The sequence below is a fragment of the Acomys minous genome (assembly GCF_964271855.1).
Source record: "Acomys minous genome assembly, chromosome: 6".
Lineage (NCBI taxonomy): Eukaryota > Metazoa > Chordata > Mammalia > Rodentia > Muridae > Acomys > Acomys minous.
Window position 1 is genome coordinate 51,623,223 of NC_140487.1, and position 21,395 is coordinate 51,644,617.

At 42.7% G+C, this 21,395-nt stretch overlaps 1 protein-coding gene across 5 annotated transcripts in view; it reads left to right on the top strand.

Moving 5' to 3' along the window:
* The window catches only part of NT5C3A (5'-nucleotidase, cytosolic IIIA), a 40,852-nt gene that overhangs the window by 6,301 nt on the left and 13,156 nt on the right, over positions 1–21,395 (top strand). Inside the window, exons 1-2 of one of the 5 annotated variants that reach the window (XM_084785483.1) lie at positions 2,957–2,975; positions 15,703–15,757. The exons of 2 other annotated variants lie outside the window; for them this stretch is intronic. In XM_084785483.1, the coding sequence (XP_084641609.1) occupies positions 15,722–15,757 (36 nt within the window). In that variant the 5' untranslated portion in view covers positions 2,957–2,975; positions 15,703–15,721. Of the gene's footprint in view, positions 1–2,956; positions 2,976–11,571; positions 11,661–15,702; positions 15,758–21,395 lie in introns of those variants that run through there. 2 more of the 5 variants (XM_084785481.1, XM_084785482.1) reach the window with 2 other exon arrangements.

Here is a 21,395-nt window from a genome sequence, read left to right on the forward strand (position 1 = left end):
GTGATGTGGGGAGGGCCTGAGTTCTCCCATCTTCTTATCTTCTTCCCCAAATGTTTGTCCTTGAGCAGCCTCCCCTCACATGAGAAAAGAAGAGGCCTCTTAGGAAGCGCTCCTACTATCTCTTATCCCTACAGCCTTGTAACCTTCCCACATGTAATCTTTTTTTAGTGTGCTTTTGTAGATTAGCTTTTGTTTTGTTTTATGCTTTTTTTGCATTTTAAAAATGGTGTGTGTGTGTGTGTGTGTGTGTGTGTGTGTGTGTGTGTGTGTGTGTGTTTAGTTTCATGTTTGTGGGTGCCATACAGGCCAGACATCGACATTGGGAGTTTTCCTCTGTTGCTGTCCGCTCCATTATTTTTTGAGACAGGGTCTCTCACTAAACTTGGAACTGTGGTTTTAGCTGGACCAGCTGAATATTAAGTCATCCACCACCACCCCAAACCTCCTCCTCTCCTCAGCACACTCCCCATGCCCCCCCCCCCATGTGTCCCTACCCCTACCTCCTGAGTGCTAGGATTAAAGGCATCCATCACCACCTGGGCAAATATTTTGTGTGCTAAGGCACTTGGATTTTGTGCTTAGTAAACTGCTGTCCTCTACAGGCATGTTCTCTGACTGAGAGGGTGTTCAACACCCCCATTCTGTGGGTGCTACAGTTATTTTCTCTGCAGTTAACAGTTGCCAGTGGTAAGGGATGGAAGAGAGACTGATAGTCTCTTCTCATTTCCTTCTCATTTTTCAACCTACTCAGTATGGCTTTGGCCTTGGAAGTGGGCCGACACTGAGGAAATTTTTGAAATTTAGATATTGTCTTGATTCGAAAGTTAATAGTTAGGATTTGGTGTTGTGAGCCCAGAACTCACATATGCACAGCACATAATCTACCACTCAGCTGTATTCGTAGCTTCAAACAAGATATTTAAAGTTGGCTTTTGGGGAGCTAGGAAGATACCGCCACGGGTAAAAAGCCTGTCAGCAAGCATGATGACCTCAGGGTTATCCCTGGGACCCTGCATGTGCCAGCTGCCCTCTGACCGCCACATGTACATGCAGAGAGGGGTTTCCTTGGGTTCGGTTGGGTTGGGTTTGGATTTTGGTGGTTTCTCTGCTTGTTTTTTGAGGTACAGAAGATTGAACTCGGGGTCTTACCCATCATGGCTAGGCAGGTGTATATATCCTGCTCTGACCTATAGAGCCCTAGCCTATAAACTGAATCTCCGTCCCTATGTCCTCTGTGTACGCAACACATTTCCTGTGATATACCACTTACTTACTCTCAGCCCTTGAGATTTGGGGGTTTTTTTTTAACTGGGGTGTGTGTGTGTGTGTGTGTGTGTTATTGTTGCTCTTCTCAGCACTGGGAGTTCAATACACTAGGAAACCATTCTACTTCTGAGCTACACCCCCAGGCCCAGTGTTGAGCACCCTTAGAACAAACCCTCGCCTCATCTTTACTCCATGTCTAGGAAGTTAGCTTTGTTTTTCTTAAATGAAAATGAAAGCTGTGTAAAGTATAGTATTTTTCTGGCAGTTATCTGTTTGTTTGCGCATTCATATTTGAGACGGTGCCTCTGAAGATACTCCTGCTCAGCCTCCACAGTGGTGTGCCAATTACTCAGCTCTAGAAAGCCTTTGTCTCAAAACAGGTAGGTGTGAAATCATCTTAAAAGCTTGTTTAAAGATACTCATGCCAAATCCTCTTTCCAGCACAGTGTAACAACTGCTAGATGATACAGTGCATTCAGTGCCTATTAAAAAATGACTTCTTAACCCGGGTGTGGTGGTACACGCCTTTAATCCCAGCTCTCAGGAGGCAGAGGCAGGGCAGATCAAGTGCATTCAAGGCCAACCTGGTCTATAAAGAGTCCAGGACAGCCAAAGCTACACAGAGAAACACTGTCTTGAAAAACCAAAGCAACAAACAAGAAGTTGGCTTCCTGCCATGCCATGTGAGCTGTGAAGCCTGATGAGCCGAATTCAAAAGGAAAGAGCATGGGAGAGTTTGGTCACAGAGGGCCTGCCTAGCATGCATGCTGCTGAGTTCAGTCGCTATCTGTACAAATTAAAAACAATTGTAAGGGGATTGGAGAGATGGCTCAGCCAGTTAAGAACACTGATTGTTCTTCCAAAGGACCCGGGTTCTAGTCCCAGTTCCCACATAGCAGCTCAGTAACTGTCTGTAACTCCAGTTCCTGAATATTCTAGGCACTCACATAGGACACGTACATAAATGCAGCTAAACACATACATTTTTTAAATGGAGAGCAATGGATGTATGCATACATGCTTTTCTCAGCCTGATCCAAGTGGTTAAAGGGTTACAATTCCATCCTGTGTGCATCAGCCTCATTTGTTTTTCCATTTGCTTTATCCCAATCATCAGTTATTTCATACCTCACTTTGTTTTTTGTTTTACCTGCCTTGACACATTTGAACTCTGTAAAGCTCTTCTCTGCATAAGAACTAGGGTGAAATTGATTGCCATATTCCGTCTGTTAACAGGCATGTGTTTTACAAATAACTGCAGAGCCAAGTTAGGACTTACAGAAGCATGTCTAACTCTAGTTCCTTGTGCTGTGCTTACAGGCCATGATTTGTTTCTACCCTAGAAAATGAACTGAGCTATGATAGTTTAGTAGACGTAGGGATGTTGAGGAGGACCAGGGATTGTCCTAGAAACTGAGGTTTAGAGATGAGCATTTTTAAAAGAGGCCATGTCTTCTGGGTAGTGTGACACCTGATGAAGATGAAGGAGGACCGCTTGTAATTTGATACACCATGATCTCCCTTGCTTTCAGGTCTTTAATTTTTCAAGCTGCTTATGAGACAAGGCCCCAGGAAGGAAAGGCAAGGACCTCAGTAGTCAGACAAGAGCCAAGACAGGCTACCAGAACTCTGGCAGTAAAAGAAGACCCCTGAGAGACTACCAGGACCCTGGCGAAACCTGAAGAACCACCAGGACCCCCAACAGTAGGGTAAAGGCCCAGTCAGGAGTAGGGGCAATGGGAGGTAGACACCTCACAAAGATATCCATGTCAACTTATGCAGTGGTTTGAATGAGCATGGCACCATAGGCTCATATGTTTAAATGCTTGGTCCCCAGTTGGTGGAACTATCTCGGAAGGATTAGGAGGTGTGTCCTTGTTGGCGGAAGCGTTTCCCAGGGATGGACTTTGGGGTTTCCTGTAAGTTCTTTCTTGCACTTGTGGATCAGATATAAGCTGTCAGCTACTGCTCCAGCGAGCCATGCTGGTCGGCCTGCCTGTCTTCTGCCATCTTGTATTACTCGGAGTGATGGTCGTGGGCCCTCCCACTCCAGAACCATGAGCCCCAAACTAAATGTTTTCTTTTTGTAAGTTGCCGTGGCCATGTTGTTTTGTCACACCAATAGAAGAGTAACTACTACAGCTTACCTCTCACGTACCAGGATTTTACAGTTTGTTTCTTTTTAATATGATTCACTTCAGATTAAGTAGAGGGACTCACTGAGATTCACATGAAGCCAGAATCTTTTGGTTTTTTGAGACAGGGTTTCTTTGTGTAGCCTTGGCTGTCCTGGACTCACTTTGTAAACCAGGCTGGCCTCAACTCACAGTGATCCACCTGTCTCTGCCTCCTGAGTGCTGGAATTGCAGGCATGCTCCACCATGCCTGGCCCTGAAGCCAGGATCTTAAACCAAGGAAAATAGCGTCAGGATGGGTCAGCAGGAACTAGGAGTTGGATTTCTTAAGAAAAAGATAGCGCATGCTTTAGACTTAAGTAGGAGTAAAGAGAGGAGAGGGGAGACTGAGAGAGGTTTGCGTGTTTTAACAATAGCTTTGTGTACATTTGCCTGATTTTATAATTATGCTTTTCAGAAGATACAACTTAGATATGAGTTCAAAGGTGAAACGAAGTTTGAAAATTAAGAACTATGAACTTTTTCCTCTTATCTTAATTAAGATAAGAGTTTCCTTTTCAAATGAAGGTGGTTTATGAGGAACATTTTTCAAGTTTAAGCAAGAGGGAAGTACTGATAAAAATTAATCCCAAAGGTCACAGGCTTTAAGAAGAACGAACAAATCTAATTTGTGTGAATATATCTTCAAGGAAATAGGAGACGGCACTGGTATTTAAAGAGTAGCAGCCAGGTTTGAAGGAAATGTATTGTAAGCATGGTAAACTCTTGACCTTGACCATATCTTTGTAGCCAACTCTCTTTTGTGGAATCGTCTGAGCATACTAGGCAGGTGCTTTGCCACTCGGCAACATGCCCAGCCTCCGAGAGGACCTCAGACTCCCAAGTGAGCAAATATTTCAGGAGTGTTTATAGCATGCTATATGACTTTGTTCTTCTAAGTCACATTTGTCATGCTTCCTTTGTGTTATCTTCGTGCCACAGTTAACCACATTTCCAGGCCTGATGACAAGTTTCATCTCTTATCTAGTGAGTTTAGAATTACTTCCTGAAACAATTATTGTTCTTTTTTTCTTGTTCCTTTTGCTGTGTATTCATCTTTGTGACCAGTGCCAAGCTAGTTCCTAATGTTTTTTAATTTGTTTAAACACTCTTTACATCCTTTCACTTTCCATATTTGTATTAACAGCCTAACCACTGCTTGGGGGTTGTCTTTCCTTAACAGAGTAGTGTTTACCACCTTGCTAAGGCTCACAAAAGCTATATACTGACTTCCAGACAGCATGGGATGCTGTCTTAATGTAAAAAGGAGGAGGAGGAGGAAGAGGAAGAAGAACAAGAACCAAAGCAAGTAAAACCAAAACAGCAGGAAAAGTCATTGAAAGGGACCCACTCTGTGCATGGATGACAGGGAACTGGACTGTGGTTCATGAAATGGAGGGACCCACCCTGTGCATGGGTGACAGGGTACTACACTGTGGTTTGTGACACTTCTCAGAAAGGCAATTACTGCCCTTTCCTAGGTGGCCTAGGCCATTACGTTGAAGTTCATGGGTGTCAGTCAGCAAGATACTTAAACCAGAGCAAGGAGAGTGAGGTGGCCTTTTCTTTTCTCCTGTGCTCTCTAGCTCCTAACATTTCGTGCCTTGGACTGACAAGCATTTCACCACTGTGTAAATGTAGTGTGAGAACCTTACCTGAGAGATTGTTTTGCTCGCGTTAAAGCATCAGCCATAGCCTGGCAGGTGGCACTTGGGAGGCCGAGAAAATGGAGCTCTGTGAGTTCCAGGCCAGCCAAGATTACATAGTGAGACTCTGTCTCTAAAGTAAATAAGTTAGTTATTTAATTAAATAAACAAACAAAAGTCATTAAGTAAAACAAACAGACAAACAAAACCCCCAGCCTGCAGGACTGTCTGTGTGGTACAGCGTTCTGTCAGCAGGTGGCGGGCTTCTCCCTCAGCGGGCACTGCGCTTTTTCTGTGTGTTGGAGATAGAACCCAGAAGTTGAGGCGCGCTAGAGAGGCAAAAGCTGTACAGTGAGCTAGCTACCTCTGACCCTAGTGATAGGTATTTTAATTTTTTTCCTTTGTGTATAGTCACTGCCTGAAGCTTATGTACTTTGGCCTCGTCCTCACAAAGGTCTGCCTATTATGCCTCCTGAGTGCTGGGGCTGTGGGTATGAGCAGCTCTGCCTGGCAGGTTATGTACTCTTATGTAAAACCTCAGTTACTTTAACCATTGAGCTTTAAGTTTTATTCAAGGATGCAACAGGCAGTTATGGCAGACTTAGTTGTCCTTTTGTCATTTTGCTTTATATGCTGGTTGCCTTCTCTCCCTCTCATTTTCTTAAATTTACTAGCATATGAAAGATACGAAACTTTCTTGCAGCTGATGAGGGGTTGCTTAATCTGTTTGGTAAGTTCCTTCTTGTAAGTGGATGGAAACAGCCTGAAAGGCCTTCTGTGCTCCCCGGTGTCTCCTCTGCCTTGTCATATCACAGGGTCTCATTTATATTACTCTACATGCCCTTCTATTTGGGAATGTAGGTTGGAGACCACATTAAGAATACCACAGTCTAAGCAGCTGTGACATGCACACCTGTAGTTCAAGCTACTTGGAGCCTAAGATACAGGATTACTCGAGCCTGTTGAGAAAAGAATGTTGCAATTTTTTAAAACTCCATATTTAAAGGATTTACTTATGTACAGGACTATTATTTATACATATGGGTGTTTTGCCTGCATGTGTGTGCCTGAAACCCACGGAGGTCAAAAGAGGGCCTCAGATCCCCTGGAACTGGAGTTACATATGGTTGTGAGCTGTCATGTATGTGCTGGGAACACAATTAGTCCTCCACAACAACAGCCTCTGCTCTTCATAACTGAGCCGTTGTTCCAGCCCTCAAGTCCCTGTGTTCTTATATGCAGCTTCCTCAGGAACAATGGTGAGGAACATCTGTCAAGGTCTGTCTGTCAAACTTGTCACAATTCTAAAAGAACAAATGAGTCTTTTTTTTTTTTAAGAGGAAAAGATAACATCTTTTACTCAGGGGAAAAAATAACCCCTGAACAAATGAGTCTTATTAGATGGATTCTTATCAAGACAGACTGGAGCCACTTGAGAACTGCTAAGCCTTGACCGTGCTGAAATGTAAAACTGAAACTCCTGGACAGTAATTTGCATAAAGAAAAGAAAAAGACTAGAAGTAGGTATGGTATAGGGCCCATACCTATAGGGTAATCCCAACACCTCGAAGGCTAAGGAAGGAAGGTAGTAAATTCAAGGCTGGCCTGGGCCTACATAGGGAAACCCTATCTAAGACACTACAATGGAACTGAAACTGAAAAGCAGTAGAAACTGAACCTCTTTGGACTGAGTGCGTGGACTTAGGCGTTATTTGCCTAACTCACGGTCTAGCTGTAATTATTAGCACAACTGTCTGTTAGCTTAAGCTGATTCTAGCCGTCTGGAACTTAGGTTGTTACTGTTTCCAGGAAATGCTAGTGACAGTCACTACAGAAAACTATGAAAGAAAGTCATCTGAGATCCCATCCTTCGTCTCTGATCACCTATTGATACTGATTTTCTTGTATTGGCTAGTATAGCGTTCAGTCTAGTTTATTGTGGAATTAGTCATGTTCCATCTTCCTGTGCTTTTTCTGTTTTTATTTTGTGACAGTCTCACTGTCACCCAAGCTAGCCTGTAAATCAATGGTCCTTCTGTCTCCCCATCTCACTACAGGCTTGAATTGCCTTTGTGCTAGGAATCTTCGCAGAGCCTCCCGCATACTAACTAACGTGCATGTTTCTCACTGAGTCATGCTTGCTATGTGTTGTTGCTGTTGGGAGGCATGAAAATCTTGCTGTGAGAGACAGCTCTGTCTCTGTCGTGTTCGCCATTTAGGTGTATCAGATAGCATGTGCCAAAACTTTACCGTATATACCCTGCCTCTGACTTCCAGCTTCTTTCTAGCCCTTCTCAGAAAACAATGGAAACACTATTTGAAAGAACACTGAATTTGTGTTGATTGTTTTGTGGTTCTGAGGTTCAAATTCAGGACTTCATGAATGCTAGGCGGCTAGATTGCATCCCCAGTCCCCAGAATTGTTTATTTATTTTAATTATTTTTTACATATAATGCATTTTGACCACTTCTCTCCAGCAGATCCTCTGTACCTCCCTACCTACTCACCTTTGCTCTTGTTTATTCTCATTTATATTCTCCCTCTCTCCCTTTCCCTTTCTCTCTCTAAACAAAAAAGAAAAAAAAACACAAAAAATCAAAACAAACAAGCAAAAGACCAATGAGACAGAAAAAAAAAAAAAAGCTAAAATGAAATAAAAAGTCCTCAACAGTACCACTGAATGTTTTGGGTTGGCCAGCTACTCCTGAACTCCTGAGCACACACCCTCTCTGAAGTGCCACATTGGAGAAAATTCACACTCAAAGGGTATTGATTTCAGATACCTTCTTGGTTAGGAGAGAAACCCTTGTGGCTTGAACCTGGGCAGGTCTTGTCTGTGCTGCTAGTCTCTGTGCACTCATACATGCATCAGTCCTGTTGGAAGTGTCTGGAAGGTGGAGTCATTAATTCAGCACTTTCTGTGTCATGCAGTTTTGAGTGTGTGTGTGTGTGTGTGTGTGTGTGTGTGTGTGTGTGTGTGTGTGCACGCTATGTATGTTTGAGTGTCCACAAGCACCACCATGGTGTGGACATCAGAGAACAATTTCCTTTTGTGGGTTAGTTTTTTGTTTTTCCTTCTATTATGGGTCTTGGGGATGGAACTTAAGTAGTCAAGATTTTTATCTACTGAGCCATCTGAGAAGCCAAACATTCTTAGGAGTTTATTTCTCAAGCACTCTGATGTAAGCATGTGTACCTAATTGCCCACAGTAGCACAAAATGATTTTAAAAATCATTGGAGCTTTCGTACATAAAGCTTATTACATAAAGGTAGTAAGTGGCTTTGTTTCTCCAGACTCCGTATTGCTTCACTGTAAAGAAGGGAAGGTGTAAGGGTCCCTCAGGCTGACCTCATTGGATCAGACTGCCTGTCAGGGGCTTTCGCGTGCTTCAAGCAAACATTACTCAGTCTTTGATAAATCTAAGTCCTTCAAGGAGGGATTTCTATTTCTTTGTTTTAGACAAGATTTTGCCATGTAGCCTTTGTGGTCTGGAGCTTGGGAATGTTTCCGCCTCCACTTTGAAAAACTGGGTATGCTGTGAAGCACCGGGCTCGCAGGACAGGGCGTGATAGGTTATTGGCCAGGATTCTCTTCAGCTTTCTTGATTATGGACAAGATTAATGCCACTTTGCTGCTGACATTTAAACACACCATGTCTTTCTCAAGGCAATATTTATTTTCTGAACCTCAGGCTATAAAAGAGGCCTGTTAGAGCTGCCGCGGATCCTATCCTGTGCCCTATTTTAGACAGCCTGGGTCTGTTGCTACTACTTGGCAGCTGTACACCTTACCTCACTTAGGAAGTGTAAGAATAGTGGCGTGTGTTATGCAGGGCGATAGGCATGGAGTGTAAGCAATGTCCACACACTTAGAACCTAGTACAGTTTATTTAGTCATGTCAGTTAGTTATTTAGTTTCTCACTGCTTGGAATCCAACCAGGACCCCATGTATTCTGTGCAGTCACCCTGTGTGCTGAGCCACACCCACAGCAGAAGCTAGTAAATTTTAGCCACTAATAATATTTTGTTTTAATGTTCCTAAGACAGGGTCTTACTGTAGCGTCTACAGCCAGGGCAGTGACCCACCTACTCTTTCCTCCCATATACTGGGATTACAGGCTTGAACCACTATGTCCAGCAATGATCATTTCTAAAGGCTTCATACATCTTTATGTCATGTGTGTGTCACAATGTGTTCACCTCTCTGATACTTTTCTTGTGTTAGTAGTCCTGGGAATAGAGCCCAGGGCTCTATACATGCTAAACAGACTCTGCTGCTCAGCCTACACCCCACCCCCTACCTGATTTATACTTTGTTACTGTTCCTTGTTTTGTTTGCTTCGTTTCTGAGATAGTATCCCTGTAGCCTAGGTATCCAACTCTTCAGAGGAGGATGACCTTGAATCCCTAATCCCCCTGCCTCTACCTCCCAAGTGCTGGATTACAGGCATTAGCCACTACACCCATCTCTCTCCCATGTGAAGAATTACCTAGGTGTTGTCAGTGTAGCTGCTTGCAGTTTCCTAAGAATTGCAAGCAAATCTACAGTCTATAGTTTTACAGCTGTATCTTTGTGTAGAACCATACCTCCTTAGGATAAGTTACTAGGCAGTAACAGGTGTGTCAACGGAATGCTTTTGGCTACAGCTTTCAGGCATGTTTCTAAATATTTCTCTGAAAAGATGTGGAAGTGTAACTCCAAAATGCCTCTGTCAAGGGAGGTAATTTAGGGCAGATTAGTTAGCTTCTCTCTCTCTCTCTCTCTCTCTCTCTCTCTCTCTCTCTCTCTCTCTCTCTGTGAATTCCCATCAGTAATTAGGTATAATAGATCCTCTCTTGGAGCAATGTTTTGTTAATGAGCCTTATTAAACCTTATTACAGTAAGACAGCAGTGCCCGGGGCTGGAGAGATGGCTCCTCCGTGGGTAAAGCCCTTGCCACATGAGGCTGGAATTAGGATTCCTAGCACCCTTGGAAATGCCAAGTCGGTGTGGTGGCCTACCCGTAATCCCAGTACCACGGAGGCGGATAACAGGGATGGCAGGTCACACTGCTGGCTCGCCTGCCTGAATAGGCAAGCTCTGGGTTTAAGTGAGAGACTCTGTCTCTCAATAGTAAGGAGAAGGGCAATTGAGGGAGACACCTGAAGATGACCTCAGGCTCCACCCTGACCAGCACACCTGTGGCTATGCACACCCAGCCAGCACAGGGCGGTGGTTGTGGTGGGAATGTCTGAGTTTGAGAACAAACATAACAAGTTTTACATAGCAAATTTCAGGATGGCAGCTGGTGCTATGCAATGAGACCTTGTGTTCCCCGTCTGCCACGCCCACATCCCCCAAAAAGGCAGCTCAGGAGCTCTGATGGCAATGTGGCCTTGTAGTTGACAGTTCCTGCTCCTTAGGAGGCTGAGGAGATTTGAAGATCACTTGGGCCCAGGAATTTGAGCCCAGCCTAAGGGATATATTGAGATCCTTTCTTAAAAAAAAAAAAAAAAAAGGTTGTGCTACTTCACAAAGTTTAATTACTAAAATATAGCCTGGCATTAGATTTCTCTGAGCACAGTGGAGAGAGCCAATAGAAAAGTTTATTTACATGTGTACAGCTTAACCGTGCTCCTGATGATAAAGCTCCCGAGAGCCGGTGCTCTGCCTTATCTAGCAGGCCCTGGTGCCGTGTGAGGATATCGCCATCCTGCTGCTCAGCTTTACAGCTAGATTGGTCTGCTTTTAAATAAAAGCATTTTTATCTCTTTACCGTCCTCTTTTATATTGTGTTACCCAGGCTGGCCCACATAGACTCAGTGACTTTCCTGCCTCAGATCCTGAATAGCCGAGACTAGAAGTGGACACTGTTATACCTGCATTTTCCAGTTTTAGAATATTCTTTTTTTTTTTTTTGGCATAGTTTTATTAAAATTTACCAAATGTTACTGGAAAGTATGAAGAAAATATAAAAGCCACCTTAAGTCCCACTGGAGGAAAACATGCATAATACTACAAGAGGTACCATTTTAGTCATGTGTAAGCATACAATTTAGTGACACTAATACTGTTGTGTACCCATTACCGCCACACTCCACCCTTAGAACTTGTTGCATTTTAAAGCTAAACCCCTGTGCCCAATTGAGCAACAGCCTCCTACCCACGTTCCCCGGCTCCAGCACCCAGACTTCATCTTTTGACTTTGTCTTGAGATAGAGCATTCCACCAGAGGAGTGCACACATCACACGGGCAGTGCAGTCGGAAACAGGAAAGGAGTGGTTTACTACGAGTTACCCCAACAGCTCCTTAGGTGGCAGGGCACTTGCTCGGAGTGCTGAGCTACCTGCTCTTAGCCTTCATGTTTTTCCAGCTGGTTAAGTTCTGTAAACTAAATAGTGTGGAAACGCTGAGAGCCAGCAAGGCTGTCACCCACAGCATAACACAGCACTGTTCCGCCTGCGTCACAGGACTGTTTGCATAAGGCTTTGGGAGCCGCCCTCCTTGCACCTTGTGCTATATTAGTGCTTCTCTGACAGGAAGAATTTTCTTTTGCTGGTGCTGCCGTAGCTTGTCCGGTTACCTTCAGAGTAAGTGCTCACTCTCCTGGAAGGCGTGGGTTTCTGGTATTTAACTTGCCATGGTTCTAGTTGGGTTCTTTATCTTACTGAAACTTTGCCCATTTAAAAATACAGAGTAGAAAAGAAAAGGAGACTAGTCAAATGTAGTGAAATGTAAGGTTCTCTGTAATTCGCAAAGGGGTAAGTATGTAAAACTTTGAGATAGCTTAGGCTCAAAAACTGCATTTTATATAGTCTGATTTTAAAGATTTCTTGCTTAGACACACAAGTGTTAGGCGAAAGCAAAGTACTCAGAGAAGTGGGGAGCGACAAACTCAGTTACTATGTGACTTAATTTTGCTGGGAACCAATGAGTCTATTATGGCTGGTAATAAAAATTAATTTTCATGCCTGTGAACCTTACCCAGGATCTTATAGCCTGCAATTACACTGGTATATTTTATGAATTGATAAAAGCTAGGTTTCTAATGTGGCAATTTGCATATTGAAAATTAAGATTCAGACATGTGAGGACTGGTATGTAGTTCAGTGGTAGATCATTTGCCTAACATGTATAGGTCCAGAACCTCCAAAAACACATCCTTAAAATACAGAACAAAAATATTAAAGTAAAATCTAGAATACTGTGGCTATGTCAGATTTCTTCCTGAGATATGGTCTTATAATATGGTCTGTGCTGACCTCTGACCTCCTGAGTGCTTCCTACAGGGAAGTACCACTGTGCCAGGCTCTGCATCAGATTTAAATAATTGAATTTTCCAAGTTTCATGTAGCTTTTTTAAAAAATTCAACTGTGCAACAAACTGTTGTGTAAGCAGCTTGCTTACCTTTACTGGATACTGTTGTTACCTGTGCTGTTGCTGTAGCAGAGAGTATTACAGGAAGAACTCAGAGTATTTTCTGGGCCAGCAACATAATTTCCATGTGCCTTGCTTTACTGTCTTGAAAATGCTGTTTGTATTAGAACTGATGCGGGGGGGGGGGGGGGGGGGGGGAGGCTGGAGGACTACGTTCTGAGCTTACAAACTATTTATTTTCACAATTATTCATAAAAACCTACTGTTGTTTTCCAGATTAGAAAATTGGCATAAATTGCCCATCCTGAAATGACAGCCTTTGAATTTATGTAGTTTTCCCGTTTCCTCCTACACTTTCAGCTGTTCAGTTTCAGTTTTGTTTACTGTCTGTATCGAGAACATTTCACATTCCAGCTTGTGGATGTTTCTTTCTATCTGAGAGAATTAATTAAATGCAAGAAGGAAATTATTACAGTCCTCCACTAAAAGTCAATTTATAGTTTTATTTCCATTTGATAATCACCCTAAGAAATTTGACATTTTAATATACCGAACTTAAGACAAATACTATTGGTTAGTTGACAGAGGTCCAACAAATAACAATGAATTTAACTGGGACAGTTAATGCTGTTGCCAGAGCCTTTTCCATAGTACAGTGAGATGTACTTTTTCTCGTGTAACATACACAGTTTGCCATGTAAACTTTCATTACCTTATCAGTGTAATTTCATGTTTTTGCAAGCATCAAAATTAAAGCAGAGTCACAACTTAGAAGCTATGTTAATCATTTTATCTTTTCTACTTTCCTGTAAGTCAGAGTGAAGCGAGCCTTATAGGTATTCAGTTTACACTCAGAGACTTTAGGATCTGTTTTAAAGTAAGTAAATTGCTTATGTAGATTTTTTTCCCCATTTTATTGATTAAAAAAAAAAAAACTCTAGCATCAGAATGACATACAGCACCTAAAGTTCTTACAGAGCAAACTTAAGTGAAGTTCTTACCTCTTGCTTCATTCTTTCACTTTGTTCTGCACATCCCCATGTTAGCACCATTAGAAACCTTAAAGTACACAAGGCAATTGCTTCTAGTTTTCAAAGTTTTCTAGTTCATATTTCAAGATTCCAAGTGTATAGGCTTTAAAACTTCCTTCAAAAATAGTTCATAGTTCAAGGATACAGCTTTCTATTTTTGAATGTGCCTTCTGTACTTGATGTGTTTTTTTTCCAGCAGCTCTCCTCTTGAAGTAGCTGCCACAGATGACATTGGCAGAACAAGCTAGAACTTTGTATACACCGGGTATAGGCTTACAAGACTGTTGGTTAAAAATACTCTGCTCTGGTGTTCAGTATCTTCTTTCATATAGACCCAGAATGCTGCCATCTATGTCTTGGTGTGTGTCTACACTTTCATAACGACACGGGTCTGACAGTGAGGTGTGGAACTGCAGTTTCACGTTCACACTGGTTTACTTTGATGAGTGGAAGGTCAAATCAGACACACTGGTGAGCACTGGGAAGAAGGAAAGCTCCTGGATTGACATTAGCAGAGCACATGTGGCTTACTAAAGGCCAGCGCGTGGTGGTTAGTTGCCTAGAATCTCAGTAATTGGAACAATAAGGCAGGAGAATTGCCATTGATTTGGAGGCAACCAGCACGGTATATCAAAACTCTATCAAGGAGAAGAGAGATGGTGGAAGAAAGCTGGCCGTTGTCAAATCTTTTATGGGTCCTTGTTTTGTTTATGATAGTTTAAGAACCATCATTATTTGAAGATGCATAAGACCATCTTTTACTAACACTGACTTTTTCCTTTAAAAATAAACATATTTATTTTTATTATTTTAAAGTGTCTGTAGGAGCCCTAGAAGGCCATATCAGATCCCCCGGAACTAAATTTATAGTCAGTTGTAAACTGCCTGATGTGGGTGTTGGAGATGCAGCTGGGTCCTCTGCCAAGAGCAGTTCACATTTTTGATGACTAAGGTGTCTCCTTCAGCCCCCACTGACTTTTTTCTTAATCTTTATTTTTTGTTGTTGTTGCTATGCTGAAGACCAAGTCCACAAGTGCACTCTAGGCAAGTCTCTACCACTGAGCTCCACCGCCAGCCGTAAGTGGCTCTTCTAAAACAAAGCTCTTTATCAATTAAATTTTTATTTACCTGGAGTAAAGTAAAAGCAAAGTCATTATGGAAAAAAATTAGCAATTTTCTCTGAGATCTATATAGGACAACCCAGTACAAAACCAGAACAATGATAAAGGATAGTTTCTCTGATTTAATGATATAAACTTCACCCAGCAGCCTCCTAAAACTGCCCATTCCATTCAACAAGCATTGTGTACTGGTTTGGTCCCAAACCCTATGCTAAGTGCAAGCACAGTGCAGATTTACACATGGAGAACGATTTTAACATAAGGAAGCTTAGCACAAATCGGGAAGGCTCCCTCAGCCTCACCTTTGGCTGAGGGGCTATTTACAGTTGATGGCTGTTGAAAGAGGCCACTTGGTTTTATGTACTTAACCCCGGGTAAACTCCCATACTCCAGCAGATGACGCCATACACATCCATATATGGGCAACACTCATTAGATACAATGGGGTGAATAAGTAAATATTTTAGAAAACTTTTAAAGAAAAATACTTTTGTATACTATGTTTCTTTTATTTTAATTCCTATGTGGAATTGGCACAGCCAATACACTTTCCTCCCTCTCCCTCTGTGTAGGGGGGTATTGATACAGTACCTTTGCAAAGCCAAACATAGCTGCCCACACCTATAATTCCAGAGCAGAAGGAGGCTGAGGCAGGGGCATCCCCAGGACTTTAAGGGATGACTGGACTACTGAGTGAGATCCTGTCTTTTTTGTTTGTTTTGGTTTTTTGTTTGGTTATTTTTTGTTTTCATTTTGTTTGTTTGTTTGTTTGTTTGGGTTTTTTTCTAAACAAATCTTCCAGTAAAGTATGCTACTGCAGATGTACACATTCTTCCTTTTGCCTCCTTATTCAAACTTAACTAGTACTACTTTAGTTCTTAGAGGAGAGTTTCCAGCTCTTGGTAACATATTTTCATCCTAAGCTTTGCTTAATAGAGGAAATCCCTTGCTGAGCATGATGCCTGCAACCCCTTGGTATTTAAATCATACTGAAATGCCATCTTCCTGTGTCATTAACATACATTAAGAGCCTCGAATGTAAGTGTGTCACATGTGCCTTTTTTCCCTCTCTCTTGCTGTGACATCACCTGGGGAAATCCAGAAGATTGGATAACCAAGAAATGACTAATCAGGAGTCCGCTGTTCATTTGAAAATGGTGGGTATGCAAATACGTCCCGCTCCACCTGTAAAGGGTGAACCTTCTCCACTCTTCTCTCTGCCACTATGTAAGAATGTGACTGGAATCTTATGTAGGACTTCCTTCATAATGCTTGGCACACAGAGAATAAAATCTCAAGCACTTACTGAGTTGACTCTCAGGGAACCGAAATTATTTTGCTTGAAATGTAATACGTTTTCTAGTTCTTAACATAAACTGATGGTGAGGTTCTGGGGAGGATTTTGTTGCTGGTTTGGTTTGGTTTGGTTTTTTGTTGACTTTGTTTGAAGGTAGAGTCTCACTGTGTATATATCTCAAGGGTCCATATCTCACCATCAAGAGTAGCCTCATGGCAGCTGTAGTGCTCACATACCGGGAAGACAAGTATGTGCTGCCATGCCTAGCATTACGTGCACCTTGCTCTTCCTTCTTGGTTTGGATCTTTGGTTTAGGGTTTCCTTTTTGAGGCTGAGTCTCCTGCAGCCAGGCTGGTTGAGCTCACTCTGTAGCCATCGATGCTTAAGCTCCAGTCCTGCCTCTATCTGCTGAGGGCTGAGATCACAGGCCTGCTCTACCACAGCCACGTTCTCATTCTGTTCTGTATTCCTCTTATTTTTAAGCCATTCAGAAGGAAATATTTTATGTCTGTTTTAAAGGGACAGGCACTCAGCATCACTGAAAAGGTTCAAGGATGAGGGCTTTTGCCACCAAGTATGGCACTTGAGTTCAATCTCTGGGACCCATATGGTAGAAGGAAAGAATTGACCCCTCTAAAAGTTGTTCTCTAACCTACACACACACACACACACACACACACACACACACACACACACACACGACTAGATAGAGAGATGGATGGATATATGGATGGATGGGGAGGCTGGCAGGTCAGGCAATCAGATGTAAAAAGAAAATTAAGAAAAAGAAAGGGTGCAAAATGGCTGAGGATGTTGATCAGAGAGAGTGCTTATGAAACATACAGGCAGCTCTCAGTTCAGTCGTCAGCACTGCATAAAACCCAGACGTGGTGGTCTCTGCTTGTAATCTCAGGGCTGGGGAGGTGGTGGAAACAGGTGGGTCAGGAATTCAAGGTTATTCTTGGCTACATAATTAGTTTGAAGCCAACTGGGCTACATAATGGGAGACCATTATGTAAAGAAACAGTATGCAACTACCAACTTTATGTGTGACAAAGGTGTGTGAAGTTCCTGATAGCACACAGGAAGCAGCTGTCTTCTGTATACAGTGGTACTGTGGCCATAGGAGGAGCATGTCGCATCTGTACATTGGAGGGGAAATACCATAACATTCCGTATTCCCCATGATAAAAGTCTTTGGATCCAGGAGTGGTAGCATGTACCTGCAATCCCAGTGTTCTAAAGACTGACACAGGAGGGGAGCCACAAGTTCAAGGCCAGCTTAACCTACACAAGGTATGCCAGATCGTAAATAAATAAATCTTTTGTTCTTTATTTAATAGTACATGAAGCCATAAAAATGTACATTTTAATGAACCCTGTAATATTTGATTTATACACATCAGCTTAAACTGTTTGTGTGAATCAGCCAAGGAATGTGGTATATCTATAAGTCATTTTAATCTATGTGTTTCTTCCTTTCTTATTTTGCTGGGATTAAACCCAAGGTTTTATAAATGTTAGGCTGAGGCTCTACCCATGAGCCACAGTATTTCTTACATCTACATCATCCACCCTTCTGTGTTCTCTAGAGAGTGCGTCACAAAGTAGACACACAGTATTTATTTTGTAAGCCTACAGGTGAATGAAGTAAGAAAGAAATATACCAATTAATTCTCATCTTATCTACTGAAAATATTGTTAAATAAATATTTCAATAACCTTTACCCCATTATAAAACTTTTAATCCATTGAGCCTTAGGGACTGTGGTCTTTGTATGTGCATTCATGTGGAAGCCAGAGGTCAACATTGGGTACCATCCTCTATTGCTCCCCATTTTTTTAAAAAAGATTTATTTATTTATTATTATGTATACAGTGTTCTGTCTGCATGTACACCTGCACAACAGCATAGGGCATTCGATCACATTATGGATGGTTGTGAACCACCATGTGGTTGCTGGGAATTGAAGTCAGGACCTTTGGAAGAACAGGCGGTGCTCTTAACCACTGAGCCGTCTCTCCAGCCCCACTTTTTTTTATTTTTAAACCATGGTCTGGCACTGAATCCAAGATTCTGTTAGGGTTGCTAGTTAGCAAGCCAACTCATCAAGTGTAGTGAGGACTTTATGGGCTGAGCCATCTCCCCCTCCCCTTCTTGAGACTCCTGAGGTCTGGTTAGGTTAAAATGATCACAGTGCCAAGGTCTGATATATTGCAAGTGATTTGCTTTAAGATATGGCTTTTAAAACTAAGTGTGTAAGGGCTACAGAGATAGAAGAACTCACGCACTTAGGACTTGATTCTCAGCATCTTTCCTCTCCCCCACCCCACAGAAAAAAAAGTAAATAAATGTAGGTATTTCATGAACAGTATTGGAATGCTTTTCCCGTTTCTGTATACTGCTGCTATTATCTTCCAGGCTTTGGGAAATGTTCTGGCCTTTTGGTTTGGGGATTTTGTTGTTACCTTTTTAACTCTGGTGTATATGTAGGAACAATGTGGGACTTGATTGACTTAATCGGGTCAGATTCTCTTGAAATGAAAATCTAAGAGTAGTGCTTTTATGAACTGTGTTAGTATTGGTGAAAACAGTGGCGAGAAGGCTGGCCATCCGCTACACACTATGTCCAGTCATAACTTGACACACTGATTGCTTCCTATTGACCAAAACAGAATCCCAGAGAATAGTGAATTTTGTGATAGTTATTTCTTCTAAGGAACTTTTTGCTCTTGCTGTATATCTTAATGTGAAATGATCACGACTTTCTGTGACACTGTCCAAGACATTGCTGTGCACGCACCGCGTTGCCTGAAGCTGAAAATCCCCTCTCCGGGTTTCCTTCAAGCCGTGATAGGGTGCAAACAAAAACTGGCACCTAATATAGAGTTGTTGATAAGCCTAAAAATCTCTGTGAGCTCTGCGTACCTTCTGGTAGTTATATTACCTTGAAAAAATCTGTTCTTATGCTAAGAACAATTAGTAAATTATTTGGGAAATAGTACAAGGAAAAGAATCAATTATCTTAGAGCAACTTTTCAAATTTTAGAGCTATTTTAATTATCTGTACAAAAACTTAAAACGAATAATTATGTAATATTTTTTCTGCCTAGAAATATTTTATAATGTAAATATGAATTCAAATGAAATGTTTGCTTTAATCTTTAATGTTTGTTTTAGTTAGGGCTACTATTGCTGCGATAAAATATCCATGATCAAAAGCAACTTGGAGAAGAAAGGGTCTGTTTAGCTGACAGGTCCATATAACTGTTCATCAAAAGCCGTGAGGGCAGGAGTTCACACAGGGCGGGAGCCTCGAGACAGGAGCTGATGCAGTTACTGTAGGCGTGCTGCTTATTGGCCAGCTCAGCTTGCCTTATTATAGAACTCAGGAGCACCAGCCCAGAGATGGTACCTCTCACAATGGGCTGGGCCTTCCCACATCGATTGCTTATTAAGAAAATGCCCTACAGGCTTTCCTACTATAGCCAATCTTATGGAGATATATATATACTTATTTACGTCCCAGTTGCAGCCCCCTCCCTCCTCTCCTCCCTGCCCCTCCTCCACACCTTCTTCTCCCTCCCCGCTTATCCTCAGAAAAAGGGAGCCTTTACCCCCCACCAACCCACCCCAACACATCAAATCCATCAGGACTAAGTTCCTCCTCATCCATTGAGGCCAGGCAAAGCAGCCCGGCTAGGGTGAAGTGATTGAAAGCAGACAACAGAGTCCATGTCAGTCATAGACAGCACCCAATCAGCTACTAGGGGACCCACACGAAGATCAAGCTGCACATCTGTTACAAATGTATAGGGGACCTAGGTTGGTTGGTGCTTCCGTCTCTGTAAGCCCCAATGGGTCTATGTTAGTTCCCTGTGTTGGTCTTCTTGCAACGTTCTTGTCCCCTCCGGGTCCTTCTACCCTTCCCTCTCACTCTTCCAGAGGGCTCCCCGAGCTCCACCTAATACTTGGCTGTGACTCTCAGCATCTGTCTGGCCAGCTGTTGGCCTCTCCGAGAACTGTTTTTAAAGTTAGGCTCCTGTCTGTAAGTAGCGCAGAGTATCAGGGTTGGTGTCAGGGATTGGCTCGCTCCCATGGGGAGGGCCTCAGATTGGGCAGACATTGGTTGGTTATTCCTCAGTCTCTGCTCTCTTCCTCTCTGCATATCTTTTAGGCAGGGTAAGTTCTAGGTCGAAGGTTTTGTAAGTGGATTGGTGCTCCCCTCTCACCACTACAACTCCTGCCTGGCTAGAAGGTGGCCTCCTCAGGCTCCCTGTCCCCCAGTGCTAGGAGGCTCAGCCAGAGACATCCCCATATCCTTCCTCCCTGTAGCCGACCCTGGCACAGGCCTCCAGCTTCAGTTGGAAGCTAAGTGATGCGCCCCCCCCCCCCACACACACACACACTTCGGTTTCCCTTTTCTCTCCAGGCCCTCATCCTCTCCTCCTTACTCCCCACGTCTGCGCCGCCACCCCCATTCCTTCCCCACACTCCCTCCTGTCCAGTTCCCTCTCTACTTCCTCTTCCTCTGTCAATTCTATTTCCCCTCTTTTTGGGCTCTCCTTGTTACTTAGCTTCTTTGGGCCTGTGAATTTTGTATAGTTCTCCTGTACTGTATGGCTAATATCTGCTTATAAGTGATTACATACCATGTGTGTCTTTCTGGGTCTGGGTCACCTCACTCAGGATGATCTTTTCTAGTTCCGCCCATTTGCCTGCAAATTTCAAGAGTTCCTTGTTTTTAATAGCTAAATAGTATTCCACTGTGTAAATGTACCACAGTTTCTTTATTCATTCTTCAGTTGGGGGCGTCTAAGTTGTTTCCAGATTCTGGCTATTATGAATAAAGCTGCTCTGAACATAGTTGAACAGATGTCCTTGTTGTACGGCAGAGCACCTTTTGGGTATATGCCCAGAAATGGTATGGCTGGGTCTTGAGATAGAACTATTTCCAATTTTCTAAGAAAGCACCATTTTGATTTCGAAGGTGGTTGTACAAGTTTGCACTCCCACCAGCAATGGAGGAGTGCTCCCCCCTTTTCACGTCCTTGCCAGCTTGTGCTGTCACTTGAATTTTTGGTCTTAGCCGTTCTAGCAGGTGTAAGGTGGAATCTCAGAGTCACTTTGATTTGCGTTCTGTGGCTTCTGGAGGCATTTTCTTTTTTTTTTTTTTTTTTTTTTTTTTTTTTTTTTTTTTACATTCATCCATTTTATTAAAAATTTTTTTAATACATTTTTATTAATTTATACATATTACATCTCAGTTGTTAGCCCATCCCATGTATCCTCCCATCCCTCCCTTCCTCCCACTTCCCCCCCCTACTCCCCTCCCCTATGTCTGTGTCTGAGGGGGATCTCCTCCCCCTGAATATGCTCATACGGTATCAAGTCTCTCCTTGGTGACCTATTATCTTTCCTCTGAGTGCCACCAGGCATCTCCATCCAAGGGACATGATCAAATATGGGGCACCAGAGTTTGTGTGAGAGTTAGATC